Genomic DNA, 18,566 nt, shown 5'->3' with positions numbered 1-18,566 from the left:
AACCAAAACTGCCATAAGACATGTTAAACAGAAATTGTATTGCTATGCTTTGACTTTACTTTACCTTATCAAAATATGAATAAATGAAGGAAAATATTATTTAAATTTTAAAAAAAAATAAATTAATGTAGAATTTTTTTTAATGAAATAATAATACATTAGTAATCTAAATGAAACGCAGTAAGTAGCTATCAATACTAGGAAATTTCGATCTCAAGTAAAATATTTTTTCTCACAAACGAATTTGATAAAACACATATTTGCTTTGATTCTTAGACGCTTTAAGAGAATACATTTATTTCTCCAAGATATTTAGATTTAAGAAAAAAACCAATACTTTCGAGACATTACCCAATATTTCGTCAACATTCCATATATCAAATTCAATAATAAAAACCTCTTTCTGAAACAATTTTACTTTTTAAAAGTTTTGAAACATGGCACAAAATACATTCTTATGGAGTACCTCGGGCTATTTTAATATATTTTTGTATTCTACCTTGTGTTTACTTTATCAAGGAAAATTCAGTCGCTTTCCAAAAATCAATTTATAAATCCTAATAGAGACTAAGAAACTGTACACGCTTTTAGCTTTCATTTCTTTTTTTTTTCTTGGGTAGAGTTCTACAAACTAAAACAGAAACTCAGCTGAAATTCTATACTTTAACACTAGGTAACCTTAGAGTTACTTCCAGATATCAGAAACTCTTGGTTTCCTAACATTTCGGGTAGCAATAAAATGTGGTTCGCCAAAATATACTCTTCTACTTCTAAAACTATTTACTAGATTCTACGGAACTAATAAAATATAATTTTAGCTCCAGAAATAAGCTTACTTATTATCATAGTAGATGGGGACTTGGAGCAGCTTTGGGAAATAAATTAAATATTATTTTAAATTCACTCATTATTATTATATTCAAATATTTTAGTTTTAGTTTATGCGGACAACAGCAAATTAACTCCAACTTTCCGCTGGAAGGAAATGAAAGGTATTTTATTTGAATTATTGTTTTTTCCAATGACAGTTACTTATAAAATTGCACTCTCAGCATTACTTTTGGTTTTATATATAGATTACTTTTTTTTCGCATTGTAATGTATTATAGATAAAAATTATTTATTATGACTAACTGTAATAAATATTGCAGGTACTTATTTTTATTTCAATGTTGCTAAGGTTATATTTTACTCTAACATAAACGTGTTCATTAGAATATAATTGATTTGAAATTTCAAAATAATGAAAAATATTTCGAATTTCTTTTTTTTTTTAAATTTACAAGCAAATAACACAATTACAATAACAGTTATAATAACACAATTACAATAACAATTAGTTTAACAGAAATCATTTCTAAACTTTTTTTATTATTATAATTTTATTTCGTAAGAACTACGTCAAAAGAGGCTGATTTAATTACTTAACTGTCGAAATATTTTTATGCTTTGCAATGTAAGTAATTTACAATAGATTAAAATTAGATAAAGATAGACAAAAATGTTTAAACAAATTTTAACNATAACTAAATAAACAACAACTAAATTCCATTCGTTTAGCATTGCGTCATATGTTGTTCCTACTAAATCGAAGTAGTTGTGTTTTTTTCATATTATACCCAATTGATTTGAAATTTCGAAATAATAAAAAATATTTTGAATATTTTTTTTTAAATTTACAAGCAAATAACACAATTACAATAACAATTATAATAACAATTTTAATAACACAATTACAATAACAATTCAAATAACACAATTACAATAACAATTATAATAACAATTTTAATAACACAATTACAATAACAATTATAATAACACAATTACAATAACAATTAGTTTAACAGAAATTATTTCTAAACTTTTTTTATTATTATAATTTTATTTCGTAAGAACTACGTGAAAAGAGCCTGATTTAATTACTTAACTGTCGTAATATTTTTATGCTTTGCAATGTAAGTAATTTACAATAGATTTAAAAATTAGATAAAGATAGACAAAAATGTTTAAACAAATTTTAGCAGTTTTGAAGGAATTAATGCAATGGGAAAAATAGAGGGCTGAAAACACCAGTCAGCTTTTGAACAGGGTCATTTTTCAAATAAAAAGTTGATTACAATCAACTTTACCAATTTTAGAGCCATTTTAGAGTATTACCAATTTTAGAGCATATTGAACTATTATATTATCTAGACGGCGCCATGTTGAACTAGTGCAATTATTCCATCTTAAAACTCATTATACTATCCCATGGTTTAATTTAGCACTTTTAAAAATTGCAGCACAATGCCCTCTAATAGAAATCAACAAATACTTTATTCTAGAGCATAATAAATCTTCTTGTTATCAAATATACACACAAATGAAATGTCTCAAAAATTTACTTACTTGTTAATATCTATTTGTTTTTTAAATAATTTTTGAGCAAAAGGCATAAAAGTCTAAAATAAAGAATTAAATTTAATTTTGTAATCAGAAAAATTGCATGATTATTAATAATTTAATAGTAATTACTAACACCATTCCTTTTAATTCTATTTATCTACAGTGAAACATTGAAACCAATATCAATCAGAATTATTATAAATTTTGTTTAAAAATAGTATCTTTTTTCATATTTGATGTGACTTATACCGAACAATATCAGATGACCTGACCTTGTCCAATATAATGTTCCTCTTTGGCCTTATCAGAAGCTGATGCCTCTTTGGCATCAGCAAGCATCCACTTATGATACAGTTTGGTAAAAGAATGAGCAGCAACACTAAACACAATATTAGTTCCTGTCAAAGGATGGAGACAAGTTGACGTCACGGAAAACGTCATATTGAATTGTTCCATAGTTCCTTACTGCCCTTGGCTCAAGTTGTTTCTTTTATCTTAACACGATACTGTGACGTTAAAGCAAACATTATCCATATCAATTTTGGATTCAGAGTCAAGATTACTGCCTTCATCATTGATCAACACATAACGGGAAAGTGAGCTAAAGTTGCCACCCAAAATGTATTATTCTAGGTAACTATTCTCGGAAGCACAAAATAATCGAAAGAAAATAGAGGTTTTTATTTACAGATATGGTGCATTCAATATAGAAGGAATCTAGATATCAACTTGCCCAATCGATTATAATACTGAAATTACTCAAGTGTAAATAGCAAAAGAAACTCGATCAAATTATATACTTTTGGAAGATCAGCACGGATTTATAATCTTAGAGTTAACAGCTGTTTTACAATCCAATACTACTCCTGAGACGAGCAAAAAATTTTTAAAGAACTAGGCCTAACTATCGCCATTTAACTCCAAAAGCCACGTATAACACAAAATCCCTCCCATTTTATGGGTGAAGTGAGCCCTTTTATTGGTGAATTATTAATAAATGGAAGAAAAAAAAACTTACTTTTTTTATCATATTTTGCGGCTAATTTAAATCGAGTATGCACTATCCTAATGATCAAAATCGAGTTTTTAGTTTGGCAATAAAAACACTAAAAAAATTATGTAGATTATAAACTATGCATAAATGAATAAATAAAATCATAAAAATATGAAACTTCTGTTTAAATATTAGTATATATCAGTTCCTTTTCAAAGACTTACGAGCCGAAAAAAGGAAAACGTACTTTGAAAAATATGCTAACAAACTTAAAAATGAATAAAAAAATTGAAACTAACACTTTTCTTTTATGCTGCCGGTACGAAAGCAAACAAAACAACACAAGGACATGATCTTCTTCTTAACTTAAGTATTGTTATTTCAGCCAAATTTTGCATTTCCTTCTGTTACGTAACGTCTTTTAAATTGTTCCTTGTTTCATTGGAAATCCGTTTGTTAAGCGACTTCTTTGCATCTATTATCACATTTTTTTAATTTCCTTTCGTAACAGAACATCTTTTCATCAGCTCTTTATTTTATTGAAAATCCGCTCTGTTAAGGAACTTATTTGCATTTGTTATCATTCTTGATTTTAAAGTATGTAATACTAATTTTTCATTTGCAAAGACCTGCTAAAATTTTCTCGATTTGCACCATGTTTTTGTATTTAACCAATTGTTCAATGATCAGTGGGCTATCAGTACCTCTGGATGCCCCCTGCGGGGGCGGGTCAGGGTAAGTCTTATATATATATACATATTAATTTCACAGAATGATACCCCTCAGATTTTAATTATCAAAAATAAAAATTTCTTTAAAAAAATGCATAGTTATTTATCAAAATTACGTTTTCATGTCAAATTTCTGAAATATAAAAAGCATAGTATGTGTTTCATTTTTTTCTTTAAATTGATATGTTTTAAATATTGTCTGCTTCTTTGCAGCCAATACAGCAGTAAAATATTCCCAAAACCTTTTTTATTTGGTAAAAGCTTCGAATATTTCATATTTCTAGAGTGCTATACTATTTCATTACGCTTTTGAGTGCATTTTTCTGTACATTTTGACGTCGAAATGCCTTTTTCAACTGCATTCTTTCAGAAGCGAGAGTATCTCCTGCTTTTATCTTTCATATTATTTTACTCCTATGAGAGTATCAAATTGATTTCTGATTAAATCGGTTGAGGGAGGGGGGAATGCTCGTTGTGAAATCTAAATTTAATTGAAGACACGTTATTTATTCGCGAACAATAACATCCAGAAGAATTTTTTTCATCACAAATCACATTTTAATGTCTTCAGAGCCTCGACTTCGACTTTTTTTTATAAGTTTTAAACATAAAATTCACTTTGCTTTTCTAAATAAATAGATATTTTCCATACATATAAAATAAATTTACTGTTATTTAAAAGGTAATGCGGCTTTATCTTTTACATGGCATGCAACTTATTTAAAACCATTTATTTTTCAAACTTTCATCCTTATCACTTAAAATATTCTTACATTTTAAAAGTACAAAATGCTCATGAGTTGCTCTAAAAATAACTTTATTACCTAAGATTAATACTTCTCAAAGACAACTCACTGTAAAAAAATGTGTAATAAAGGAGGATTAATTAACCTAAAAATAAGGTTTATATACTATAAATAAGATATATATACTATATATTGTATTCTTGATATTTGATCATATGATATTTTGGTGTAAAAATATAGTGAAAAGAATCAATACTAAGTATGTTTCCCACAAAAAGCTCAATAATTTAAAATTTGTACTATTTTTTTTAAAATTATACAATCAATTGTAATTTTTAAGAAGAGGAGCAGAACAGAGAGGATACGTAGGTAAGAAGTGTGCTTTTTGAGAAAATATTTATTTTGATCTGAAAGAAAAATGCTTAGCAACGAAATTAAAAATGTGATTTTATTACTGCTGTTTAAATTATCACATTCGGCATACTTTAACACAACCTTCTGAAATTAAAACTAAATTAACACATTTTTTATTATCTTGTTAAGATCATGGAAAGATTTCACAGAATGAACGATCAGCAAAAAAGTACGGGAAACAACGAAATCTATAAAAAGGATACTAGATACAATCTTTCCTTATCATGAATCAAAACTATTATGAAGAATACATAAGCGAAAAAGAAACTTTATCTTTTTTATCAAAACCCTTTAACAGGATGAAATTTAAAAAATTATGTTAATATTAAACTGCATGATGAGATATTTAACTACGTTACATTCTATGGAGGAAACATTATGCGGTTATGAATTTAACTGAGCAAGGAAATTTGAAATAGTAGTGTAAGTGAAGGATATTTGAAGTAATAGTGTAAGTAAGTTAAGTAATTCATTTTTATTGCTTATATTGTTCCTAAATGCGACGATGAATAATGTACTCACAAATGCACTCTTTTAAATGCACTCTTAATGCACTCTTTTAAGAAAGCAGATTAATGACGTTAAATTTCGTTTCTCTATTAAATTTCGTGTTTTTAGATACTAATTGAGCAATTCAATTTGAAAATATGTATTTCATGAGACTATTTGAAAAGCTTATTGGAAGGTTTAAAACTTTATGCTTTTGAAACAATTAAATATCTCGGGAAAAGATCTTATTTTATCATTCAATAATGATTTGTTTTGCCAAGTCTATTATTAAATCAATGATTAAGCACACGACAATTTTTGAACGTTTTCTTTTCTTTTTTTTTCTTCCCCTCTAATGAACAAGGTTTAGGGTGCGTTTAGAAGCCAATAATGGAAAAGTAGCCTTACAAAGTCTTTATTTAGGCAATAAATTAAAACGCCAAAAGTGAGAACACCATGATGTGAACAGTTTAAATGAGTATTAAAGAGTTATAAGTTTTAGTAATCGGAAGCTCATAAACTTTTAAGTTTCTTCTCTCAGTACCACTAAACCTTCACTTACCTGGCCAAATTATTCGACGCACCCATAGAGGTGTTCGATGTAAATTCTTAATTATCAGGTGATACTATTTAGCTTTATTGTTTTTACGTAGCTGAAACCGGTTTGTATTTGTTTACGTTCGTGCATCAATTAGTTAACATTGTAATGCAATACGTTACAAATAAATACAAATAGTAAATATATGAAAAATCCCATGAATAAAAACCCATTACATGTATGTTTAAATATAAAAGTATTGCATAGAAACTCGTGCAAAACATGTAATTATAAAAAAACTACAGTGCGTCTAATAATTCGGTCAAATTATTATGATATACTAATAAAATGCTTGATACAATAAATATTCTATATTTAAATAATATATCGTCTAATTTAACCAATCATCAAATTTGTATTATATATCGTCTAATTTAACCAATCATCAAATTTATATTATATATCGTCTAATTTAATCAATTGATACACGAACGTAAACAAGTGCAAACCAGTGTCAGTCACGTAAAAACAATAAAGCTGTGTAGTATCCCCTAATAATTAATATTTTATATGGGATCTTAGTGCGTCTAATGATTTGACCATGGACTGTAGAACCTTTGTCTACTCTGTTCTTCATTTGTGATAGTTAACTTCTCGTACAGATTCGATAGGTGGAAAGTTATAACTTAATTACTTTTGGTAGCATTAAAGATTTGAAAAAAAAATCTGCAGTTTCTGATGAAAACTTTCTGATAACAAATTTTCAAGTAATGCTTAAAATACTGAAAATGCAATACTTAAGGCATAACAAAGCACTTAAATACTTTTTATTTTGTTTACTTACTGTAGAGTAAATCCTTTTTTTAAAAATACTTTTTATTTTTAAACAGTTATTCTGCAGATGATTTAGCTAAAGTGCAGATTAAAGTGCCGAAAAAAACGTTTCATTTTTCAAACTACCTGAGAAATATACAAACTATCCAGATAATCTGCACATTTATCTGCTTGGCATTTGTTAAAGTGAAAATAAGATCTTGCTGAAACGTTTCTGTATGAATAAATAAGCATAATGTTATTCATTTATTTTTCGTTTTGTAAAAAATCAAGTTGCTAACAATCAAACAATCAGCACATTATTTGATAGAGCCAATCATTAATCCCTTTAAAACTATACAATGAATCAATATCTAAAGAATCAACTGAATAAATACAATCAAACAATCAACAAGTTAACTGAAAGAAAGAGAAAAACAAACTTTTCAACTTTAACGATACGGAAACCGTTAAGGCACACATTACCTTGGTAAACTACGGAAAACTCTCGATTCCGTACTTTGATGAATTACCCAAGTTAATCTGCATATTAGCTACGTATGCCATTGTGTATAATACCTAGGCATTCTATAGAATGACCAATGCTATTTAGGCAAGTATGAAAAAAACGTCCTGATGAGGTTATTATGTAATTTAAGTGCATTTCTCAAAAATAAAAATGTTATTCTGAAAAAAACAATGAGAGTGCCATTAAAAAAAAATATTCAAAATGCGTAAAGAAAAATGAAAGTTGTACAAAACATAATTTCTGCCTTTCGTATTAAGGGAAACAAAATTTTCATATCAAAAATTTACCTACTTGTTGCAACATGGCAGTCTTGAATGACATTTTGAATTTGACATTTTTAAATGACATTTTGACGAATCGGAGATGTATTTTATACTTTTTCCGGTTTCTCATTTAGCATTCTATAGAATGCATAGGAAATGTGTGAAATATAAATCGTTTCATACATTACCAGCTAGTTTTAGGATTCTATAGAATGCCGAATTTCAAACTTTGCCGGTAACATATACATTAATGCCTAGTGGTAGCATTTTGATTCATTTGCTCAAGTCTAAATTATATTTTTCGATGAGGTTTCTCATTCTGTTTTCAACATTATACCACTGTGAAACTGGTTGAGCAGAGAAACTGTGAAACAGTTGCTAATCTAAATAGCAAGTTTCTTTTTACATGTGTTCTCGTAATTATGCTTCTAATCTTTATACAATATGAATCTCAACGTAACCTCAATAAAAGAGCTGCAATTGTTTCTTGTCGGTGGTATTAAACCTAAGTAAGATGAGAAAAACTCTTGATTCCGCCCTTTAATGGATTGCCCAAGTAAATCTGCTGATTAGCTAGGTAATGTGCATATTAATGGTTTTGTAAATATTGTAGAACGGTTTTGTAAATATTGTGGCTTGGTTTCGTAAATATTGTAGAACGATTTTGTAAATATTGTGGCTCAGTTTCGTAAATATTGTAGAACGGTTTTGTAAATATCGTGTAACGGCATTTGTAAATATTGTGGCTCATTTTTTATAAACCGAATTGTGTGAAGCATCCTTGATGTACCGAGTTTTTTTTTTAAATTATCACGTAACTAGAGCTATCAGGTAGTCTATGACGCATTATTCAGAGACTAATCTAGCGCATCAAATCTCGTCTTACTTAACTTCATCTATCGGAATCACTTATTGAAATCATTTTATACTTTTTTTCCTTCTATTTTAGATAATGGCGACCCCTGGTAAAGAAAGTGAAAAGACGAAACCAAAAACGCCTTTTTATAGAGATGTTGATGGTTTCCGTATTCCTGGAGGATTTTCAGAAGAAGCTTTTAGGTCAGCCCTAGCTTACAAGCCTCGTTCAGATGATCTGTTCATAGTGACCTACCCAAAATGTGGAACAACTTGGATTCAACACATAATTGGGAGCATTTTACGTGAAGGGAAACCATTTCAAACTATACTAGAATTCTTACTGGATACTCCTTTCTTGGAAATGACAGGGGCAGAAGCTGCAAAAACAATGAAGCGGCCAGGAGCTATTAAAATGCATCTACCTTTTCATATGACGCCTTATTCTTCTAATGCAAAATATATATATATAGCAAGAAATCCAAAGGTATACTATTTAGATCATTTTTTAAATACATTAAAGCACTGGTTCCCATTTTTTCGGATCTGGAACCCTAAATAAACAACCCTTCCTGTAGTGGAACACCAACTTCATAAAAGTCCATTAGCAATTGCGCACATATTAACCAAAGAAAAACAACTAATAATTATGATTCTGAATATATTTAATATGAAGAATGAAACTTTTTCATCGTTTTATAAATATTTTTTTAAAAAAAATCGATTTAATCTCAGATAGTTGAATCGGTATAGGGCTAAAATTGCATTTTGTCTCGCTTTGTATTAAATTTTGCTTAGTGCAAAAGCTGAAAATGAGGCAGAAATATAGTTTTGTTAAAAAGAAAACGAAAAAAAACTGTTATAAATGTTGAGAATCGGTAAAATTTGACTCGAAAAGTTCGGCGAAAAGAGAAAACTTTGAATAGAAATGTTCGATAGGAAACTCTTTTAAAACTAACTTTTAAAAATGCAACTTTTTATAAATGCTCATTCTTTTCATAATTTATTCAATGTATTCTTATTATAATAATTATGCAGATTTTAAATTTAGAATATTTTTTTCATTGGCATTTTATTTCAATAATTTTTTAAAAATAATAGACATATTAAATATATCGTTAAACGAAATAATTAAATTCGACGAAAAGAGAAAATTTTGAATAGAAATGTTCGATGGGAAACTCCTTTAAAACTAACTTTTAAAAACGCTACTTTTTATAAATGCTCATTCTTTTTATAATTTATTCAATTTATTCTTATTATAATAATTATGTAGATTTTAAATTTCGAATTTTTTTTCCATTGGCATTTTATTTCAATAATTTCTTAAAAACAATAGACATATTAAATATCAATTGGATAGAAATTTTACTGATTATATATAAATTAATCAGATTTTAGGAAAATTGATTAGGCATGAATATAATTGCAGGTTTCAAAAAAAATAACTGATTAAAATAAATCTTAGATCTCAGAACCCCTGTAACTCTTTTATCGAGACCTAGGACTCCGCGGAAAACCTTTTGGGTAGCTCCGAGATGACATATGTTTTAACAATGTTACTCATCTTTTATTTTATATTAAAAACATTTAACTGATAACTGTTTTTACTTCTTAACAATATCATAAAATATAAGTCAAGACAAAATGTGTGAGGTTAAGATAAAATGCGTGTTTGACAACCAAAGCTTTTAAAAAATAATAAATATTTTAATCAGATTTGCAAGAAGGGAGCAACGCTTACTACTTAATATAAAACAATGAAATAGAAAACTTAAATTACCTGCTTATCCATATTAAGTCTTAAGCACCATTGATATTGAGGGAACGATTGCCAATTGCATATTTTTATTTTGGTTATTCGAAATAATCTATCCTTCAGAATTCTAATTAATTTTTTGGTTATACTTCTTCAGTTCACGATAAATTGTTTGTTTTCAAAAATAGCATGATTTCAATGACAACGTTTTAGCCTTTTTCTTCATTCATTTCCCGCTTGTTAATTCTTTATATACAGCTTATCAATAAGCTTAATGTAGTTCCAAAACACCACTCAAAACTAGTGATTTATTACTATCAAGAGAGAATTTGTACAGAACCACGAAATCTAAGTTGAGTTGTTTATAAAAATAAAATATCGTTTGCATTTTAATAATTTTAGAATTATCGTTTGCTTCTAAATATATTTGTCTGTAATTGGATCCATACAAGCGGCATCATCGTGGGTAAATCGTGATCAGTTATATATATTATATCTGGCTCAATTGGCTACGGTTTTGGCCGAGTAGTTTTGTCAAGAGTGATAGAAGTGTAACTCTCTAATTTTAATCTCATTTTTTTATGTATTTCGTTCTAGTTCTAAAACAATTTAAACGCATTCAATACAAAACTTTTGCACAGTTACGAAAAACTCTTTTATCAAAACTCTTTTATTTTTTTTATGTAAAAAATACTTTTTAAGCTATTTTTATTGTTTGTCAGTACTTAATTTAATATTTGCCGAAAATATTTTAAATTAAAAAGCATGACATTTTACATGATTTTAAACGATGCTTTAAGATGCTTAAATGCAACATTTCAACAGAAGTGGTCTTATAATTCATAAAAATTAAAATTTCAACTATTCGAAAATTTTATTACTCAGAAACTATATTCGACAAACTTGGTAAAATTTTTAACTTCAAAAATACACATCTTAAAATGTACTAAAAATTTCCATATTTTACAATTCAAAATTTCTTCGACCTTCTAAATTATATAAAAATTAATCGTAAAAAATTATTTTTGGCATGGAGCTATCTTTGGATCAAATATTTTTATGACTAATGGCAAAATTTCTTTGATTAGCTTTAATGGTTTTATAGATATGATAAAATAAGCAAAAATAGAATTTAAATTAACTATACCAAATTTCAGACCGCTCACCTCTATTGCTATCATAACTTACATATTGCGGCTACCCTCTATATTTTGAGGATCAAGAATATAAATTAAACGAATATGTGAAGACAAAGGAACAAACGCGATTTAACGTCCGTTTTTCACAAAAATGACAATTGAATCGCCATTAGTTTTTGAGTATTACTAACAATAACGTGAAAAATCGGTTCTCCCCGAGAGTTATTACACAGTAAAGATGAGTCGTGCTACGGAAAAACAGGTTCTGTCAGCGCTCTTCCGTCGTTTGTTCTTCGAATCATCTCTTATGAACATAAACAATTCTTTCTTCTTGATATTTATATATGTTAATAAATTTTATTGTTTCTAATGCATTTGAAAGTACATTTTTGTGTCTAAAATATTTTCTGCATAAATTAATTAACAACTTCTCGAACCATTAATGCTGTACCTTAGTGCGTAGAAATCCGATCATAAAAACAAAAGATATGCAAGCGTACCATTTTTCACTTTGCGCACTGTAATGTGCGAAAAATAAACGGAAAACCATGAGTAATTTTTGATCTAATGATCGGATTTTTACATTCTAGAACTCAATATTTATGGTTCCAAGGATGCTACCTCAAATATGCAAAATAATCAGTGCAGACAAATGTGCAAAAAAATTAGAAAAGGTATTTTTTAAATTCAATATCTCAGGAGCTATTATGCCAAATTTTGCTAAATATGATCAAATTTTGTCAGTTAAAAATTACATTCTCTAAAATTATGGAAATTTGCGTGCCTTTTAATTAAACTTTTTTTTAATATTATTAAATAAATAATAACAAATATTACTAAAATAAATTTTTTTACATGGATTAGCTTTGGATAAAGGAATTTTATAATTGTGCACAAAAAGTTTTCAATGAGTTTAAAAAATTCTCGAGATGTGGCGATATACGGCAAAAAATAAAATTAACTCAAACTTTGGACCGCTCTCCTGACCAAACTATTGGGAGCATATTTGCCTGAGTGCGAGTGTCAGAAATGCGAATGCGTCGAAAAAAAGTATGTTTATTCAGAAAAAGTACGTTTTTGTGCCTAATCTTGAAACTTAAAATATCGTCTGCGTTTATTAATTAGCATGTTTAAGGTCACCCCCTTGAACCATTAAAACTGAGTCCTAGAACGTGAAGATTCGATCACTAGAATAGAAGTTATTCAGGGTGGTCTGTTTTCTTTTTTCGGTCAAGACTACATTTATCATTTTTCTATTTTAAATAAAATTAGATATTCCCTATAAAACTAATTTTTTCATGGAATAAAGTGGTGTGTCATTTTTCTTTTATTTAAGTAAAATAATTGATAATTAAGTAACCTGGGTGTTAAAATTTTCTAGGATTGTCTAGTTTCTTTCTATCATCACACAAAAGGCAATCCTGTGTATAAATTTGAAGACGGAAATTTTGATGACTTCTTTGAGCTTTTCATGAAAGGTGAAGTCGATTGTGGCGACTATTTTGATACACTGCTCTCCTGGTATGAACACAGAAACGACCCAAATGTTTTATTTTTGACTTATGAACAGCTGAAAGAAGATGCAAGAACATGTATCTTAAAGATTGCAGAGTTTATGGACCCAAAGTACAAGGTATACAAAACCCGTATGTTTACTTTAAAGTATAACTAATTCTAGGGCACTTATAAATCATTTCTTTATAAATTCTCCAGTAATTAACAATTTCACACCACACTTGAGCAACACAACTGTAAGAGAAATATGGACGGAGGAGAAAAACATCAAAAAAAAAAGAAGCTAAGTGAAGCACATTTAATGTTTATAAATAAACTGGTTATTAGATATCAACTTCACTTGGCAGTGTCTTTCAAAATATGTTAAATACAAGGCCTTTGCCCAATTATAATGGGAGCAATATAGTAGGTCTTACATTTTCAAACAGATTTCTTCTGATAAGGTATACAACTGATTATACAATCAGCATTCTCAAAAAGGTTATATAATCTTCTAAATGTCAGTAGAAAAATGCCTTGATTTTCTTATCTATGCAAGACGAATTTTTCAGGATTACTCATATTGGTTGGGGGAAGAAAGAAAAAAAAAAAGAGAGATGCAAAGTAAATTAAGTCTCCAAATTTACTAAGTATATAACTATTACTTTACATTGAGTAAGAAATCTGCGAAAATTTTAAAAGTTATCAAATCCCTTTATTTCTTAACTATCTCGATAAGGTTTTTGTGTTGTCAAATTATAGATTTTCTAGCTCGGTGGATACTAAATACATTAGTTTAAGACAATGGCCTAAATAACAAACCCGTGAAAAATAACAAGAGTTACAATAAAAATATTTTTTTCATTTATAAGATATCTATTAATCTCCTTATAAATAATAATTAGTCATTAAAATTTGAATATAATTATTGTAAGATAGTGTGAATTTCATTTCAATGTGGTAAGTGTATATGTTTCGATTCTATTCAGTACCTTTTAAACTATTACTAAAATTTGCCCATTGTTCTTAAATCAATATTTATGCAACCTGAATTGTTGTCAAAATTAAATATATCACTATTGAGGTAAGCCAGGCTTAAACAAAAATCAAAACTAGTAAGTAGTAGTACACTGGATAAAATTCTAAAGTGTTTACAGTAATCGTTTAACATATCCTCTCTTTCCTCTTGCTTTCAAACAGGATCTGATGTTTCCATCACCAAGCTCCTTCAATAGAGGAGGATGCAATCCAATATAATTATTCTCTATTTCAATAGAGAATAATTATATTTTCCACACCAACCGCCTTCAATAGAGAATAACTAGATTTTGATAGCGTTTCATTTCCCTTGTTTAAATCCCAATTAGGTATTATACAAAATATAATGTGCGTCATTTATAAATATATATTCTAAAAACTTATATATTGATCTTTGTTCTTGTGAGACATCTTAAATATATATTGCTGACAATACTTTTTACAATGATCCCATGAATATTTTTCTGTAGGAAATGCTGGATAAAAATGAGAAGATATTGGAAGATGTGATTTATCATAGTAGTTTTGCCTTTATGAAAAAACATTTACATAAACTATTGACCGAGATAGCGGACATTCCTAAAGAGCTTATAGATAACAATCCAGATATACCACCAGGACTTAGGGAGCTATTGCAGTCATCACAAATCAAATCCGATGGTACTAAAATGGATTTTGTGAGGAAAGGTATTGAAATTATCTTCAAAAACATTACAGAGTAGATTTTAGAAAATAAGAGAGAACTAACACTTTTTTTTTTTTTTTTAAACCAGCTCATTTATATTTCTTTTGGCATATCATATATGCAACAATTGGCAAACATATAAATCATATTGCAAACAAATAATGATGAAGAGAAAATAATTTTTCTGGAGTTACTATTAATTACAAGAATTAATTTTAACAATAAAAGTTTTTTTTAAAAAAAATTGTAACAGACTCAGAAAAAGGAGATCTGTATAACTCTGCAATAAGTACTCAATGAAGTATTAGAACATCCTTTTAGAGTGATTATCCATTACACACATTTACTTAATTTTATGCTTTTTGATTTTTAAGTACTCTGTATAAAAAAAAATTTTGATGAATAAGAGTAGATTTCATTAAATATAACTTCATGTATTTTTTTCATTCGGAGATAAAGTCAAATATAATTTATTTTCTTAAACATTAATTCTTTTTTAAAACATTCAGTTATCAGAATTAAAAAATTATATTGCTGCTTGCAAAGTCAAGATTCTTATTGCTTCTGTAATAATTCAAAAAAATATTTGGCATTTAATTATAAAACATGGCAAAAAACTAATTACAAAACTATTTTACAAAACTTTTTAAAATGTCAAAATAGTGATCCCTTTCCTTAGCAACAAGTTGATAAATATTTCTGAAAAGAGTAAGTTTAACTATTTATTAAAATAAAAAACCACACTTTAAGAAAATATATGAATGTATCTTTCATCTGCTTTTTTATAATTACCTTCCAATATTGTATATAGTAAATTAAATGTAGTTTGGTTTATTTTAAAACTATAAATTATTGAGACTTTCATTCCCATTATGTTATTTTGCAAAGAACGTCATAACTTTTTACAGATGTATAAATATATGAAAAAAACATGAAATTTTCACTTACTTATTAGTTTGTCATATGAAAAATTAAAAAGAATTTATAATAAAAAAAATAAATTCCAGTTTTAAACACAACCTTCGCTTCTAAAAAAATTTTTTCAAAATTTGTTGATGAAACAACTTTATTTTTTTAGAAATCACGTTTCCATATAAACAGGGTCGCCACAGTAAAAAATGAACAGAATGGTTGCTTTATGTAGCCTAAAGCATGAAAATAGTTGCCTAAATAAAAAGTTTTCAAAAGACTCAAATTTTATTAAATGACTTAATCGTCATATACCATTATCCATTTAGTCAAATTGGTGGCAAATATGATAATTTTTATATAAACGTTAGTGTTCTGGCAATAAATTTTTATATCAAAAAAATTAGTACATTTGCAGAAAATTAAATACTTTTAATTGCTAGAAATCATTCAAACAAAAAAAAAATACTTTTTCATCAAAANAAAAAAAATATATATATATATATTGTGAAAATTGATCTCAAATTTGCAATTTAAAAGGTTTAAAATTTTTAAGGGAAAAAAAAAAGATTCATTGCGTTCAGAAGCTCCCGCCCGCTGGCCACAGGTTGTCAAACCAATTTATGCTAAAAAAAACATAGCTAGGAGTACAGAAAAGTCTCCCAGTAGTCTCCTTTTCCTGAAAATAGTTGCTTTTTTAACCGTTTCAGACAAAAAACTTTGCCATAGTCGCCTCAGGCTGAAAATAGTTGCAAAGAGTAGCATTTTAGTTGCCTGTGGCAACCCTGTATATAGTAAATAATTTCTTGCTTATGATAAATGTACATGATCACTAATTATAATTAAAACTAACATACTGTTGTTTTTTCTTTTATAAATTGTAGAACATTTTCCTTAAAATATTTATTTGCAGGTATTGTTGGCGATTGGAAAAATTATTTTTCACCCGCGCAAAACGCAAGATTACAGAAGAAATATGAAGAAAGAACAATTGGTACAAATATACCAGAATTGTGGAAAGATGCTATGTAAATTATGAATATGTTTTAATACGATTTTCAAATAAAATTTTTGGAACAGTCCTCTCAAGTCATTTCAACTAAGACATTGCTTCACATAAATTTAGAAATAAACAGAATTGTTCTTATCATTCATTAAGTTTGAAACATTAAATAAAAAAAAAAAAATTTTAATAAAAAGTGCATTAGCAGAGTCTTTACTTTTTCTCTTATCAAAGTGAAAATTAAGGACTTTTCTTGAAAAATTAAGAAAATTTTTTGGAAAAATTAAACAGCTTAAAAATAGTATAATTGTTTTTAAAGAAATATACACATACCAACAGTGACAGTGCCAACTATTTACCTTTCTCTTAAAATTTATGATTATGCAAATACTGATATAATTGTGTTTATTACCAGGGTTTGCGAAGTGGGTCTAGACAACTTATTGAACCCAGACGGGTTTTTTCAGGTGGGTCCCCTTGAAGAAACCCACTTTTCCAAGGTGCATTTGTTTTTCAAAATTAATAAGTTTTGCTTCAAAAGCAAAACAGTTGTAAATTATTGCCTTAGAACAAAACTTCCAACTAAATGAAAATAATTTAACTTGATACAGAAATTAAAATGCATTCAAATTGTTTTAAGAGCATACTAATGAACCTTTAATTATGACGGAAATGTGAAGTATCTGTTCGGTGTAGAATATTGGGAATCCAAAAGACTTATGTATATATATATTTTTTTTTTAATTTTATTAAAAAAATTTTATCAGTAAAATTTTTCTTACAAGTGCTTAACTTTTGATATACTAATTTTGCATTTTTTTTTTTAAATATTTAGACAGATTAGAGTAATTTAAAGTATAATTAAATCTAAGTACTTCATTTAGGAAAAATGTTAAGTTTTTAAGAAATTGTGTAGCCTAAAATATCATTGAACTCTTTTATTTTATAAATTAATTTTATATATTATTATCGAACATAAAATACTGCTTTTATATAATTGAATTTTAACAGAATCAATACTACCATCTAAGTGCCATAGCACTATTATTTACTGCATCTAATGCTAGGTAAATGGTAGCAAAAATCAAGAATTTATTTTTGTGAAATTTACAATTAACTTAATTACAAAATTAAAATTATATTTAATTATAAATTTTTAAGATAATAACTAATATTATAATGGCAGGAAGTAAACTTGAAATATTTCCACATCTTCAATGATTTTACTGAAATTGAATTAGTAGATTTAAAATTTTTTTCCTCTGGTTGTAAAATTAAGTGCAGAAAGTGAGATTGATTCATAATTTTTTTAAACAAACAATTTCAGTTAAATAAAGAAATTTAGGGAAAATATTGAAAAAATTGTTAGAAGTTTTTATACACTGCTGGACAATTGCTAAGGACGGATCACAAATTGCAATGTAGCATAACATTAAGCGAGACATGAGACCTAGTAGGATAAAGTATAGTTGCCACACTGTTCAGACATTAGAATAAAGAATATTCATTGTTCTGGAAAGTACAAAAGCTATGAAACATCTGAAAGAAAAAAAATGTTCATTTGATGCTGCGTACGGAAAAATGGAACAATGCATCTAAATGTCAGCAGGCAACTTGAAGAAAGGTGTCAGTACGGGATATGTCCACCGTGGAGTGTGATGCAACATTCTACACGTCGTATCATACTTTGCACAACATTATCCAGCAGCTGTTGAGGCAATTTATCCCATTCCTCTGTCAGTGCACGGATGAGGGTGTTCTTGTTTGTCGGAGGATAGTTTC

General features: G+C 27.7%; 1 protein-coding gene across 17 annotated transcripts in view; it reads left to right on the top strand.

Annotated features, from left to right (window-relative positions):
* The window catches only part of LOC107436498 (sulfotransferase 1C2A), a 128,555-nt gene extending 111,692 nt beyond the window's left edge, over window positions 1-16,863 (top strand). For 14 of the 17 annotated variants that reach the window (XM_043050693.2, XM_071182446.1, XM_071182443.1 and 11 more), the window contains 4 exons: window positions 8,852-9,244; window positions 13,037-13,288; window positions 14,658-14,874; window positions 16,695-16,863. In XM_043050693.2, the coding sequence (XP_042906627.1) occupies window positions 8,855-9,244; window positions 13,037-13,288; window positions 14,658-14,874; window positions 16,695-16,813 (978 nt within the window). In that variant the 5' untranslated portion in view covers window positions 8,852-8,854 and the 3' untranslated portion in view covers window positions 16,814-16,863. Of the gene's footprint in view, window positions 1-3,851; window positions 4,115-5,574; window positions 5,726-8,851; window positions 9,245-13,036; window positions 13,289-14,657; window positions 14,875-16,694 lie in introns of those variants that run through there. The other 3 variants (XM_043050696.2, XM_043050691.2, XM_043050694.2) reach the window with 3 other exon arrangements.
* Window positions 16,864-18,566: the final 1,703 nt, after the last annotated feature.

Source organism: Parasteatoda tepidariorum, chromosome 6, assembly GCF_043381705.1.
Source record: "Parasteatoda tepidariorum isolate YZ-2023 chromosome 6, CAS_Ptep_4.0, whole genome shotgun sequence".
NCBI classification, from domain to species: domain Eukaryota; kingdom Metazoa; phylum Arthropoda; class Arachnida; order Araneae; family Theridiidae; genus Parasteatoda; species Parasteatoda tepidariorum.
This window is presented reverse-complemented; position numbering and strand designations above follow the sequence as displayed.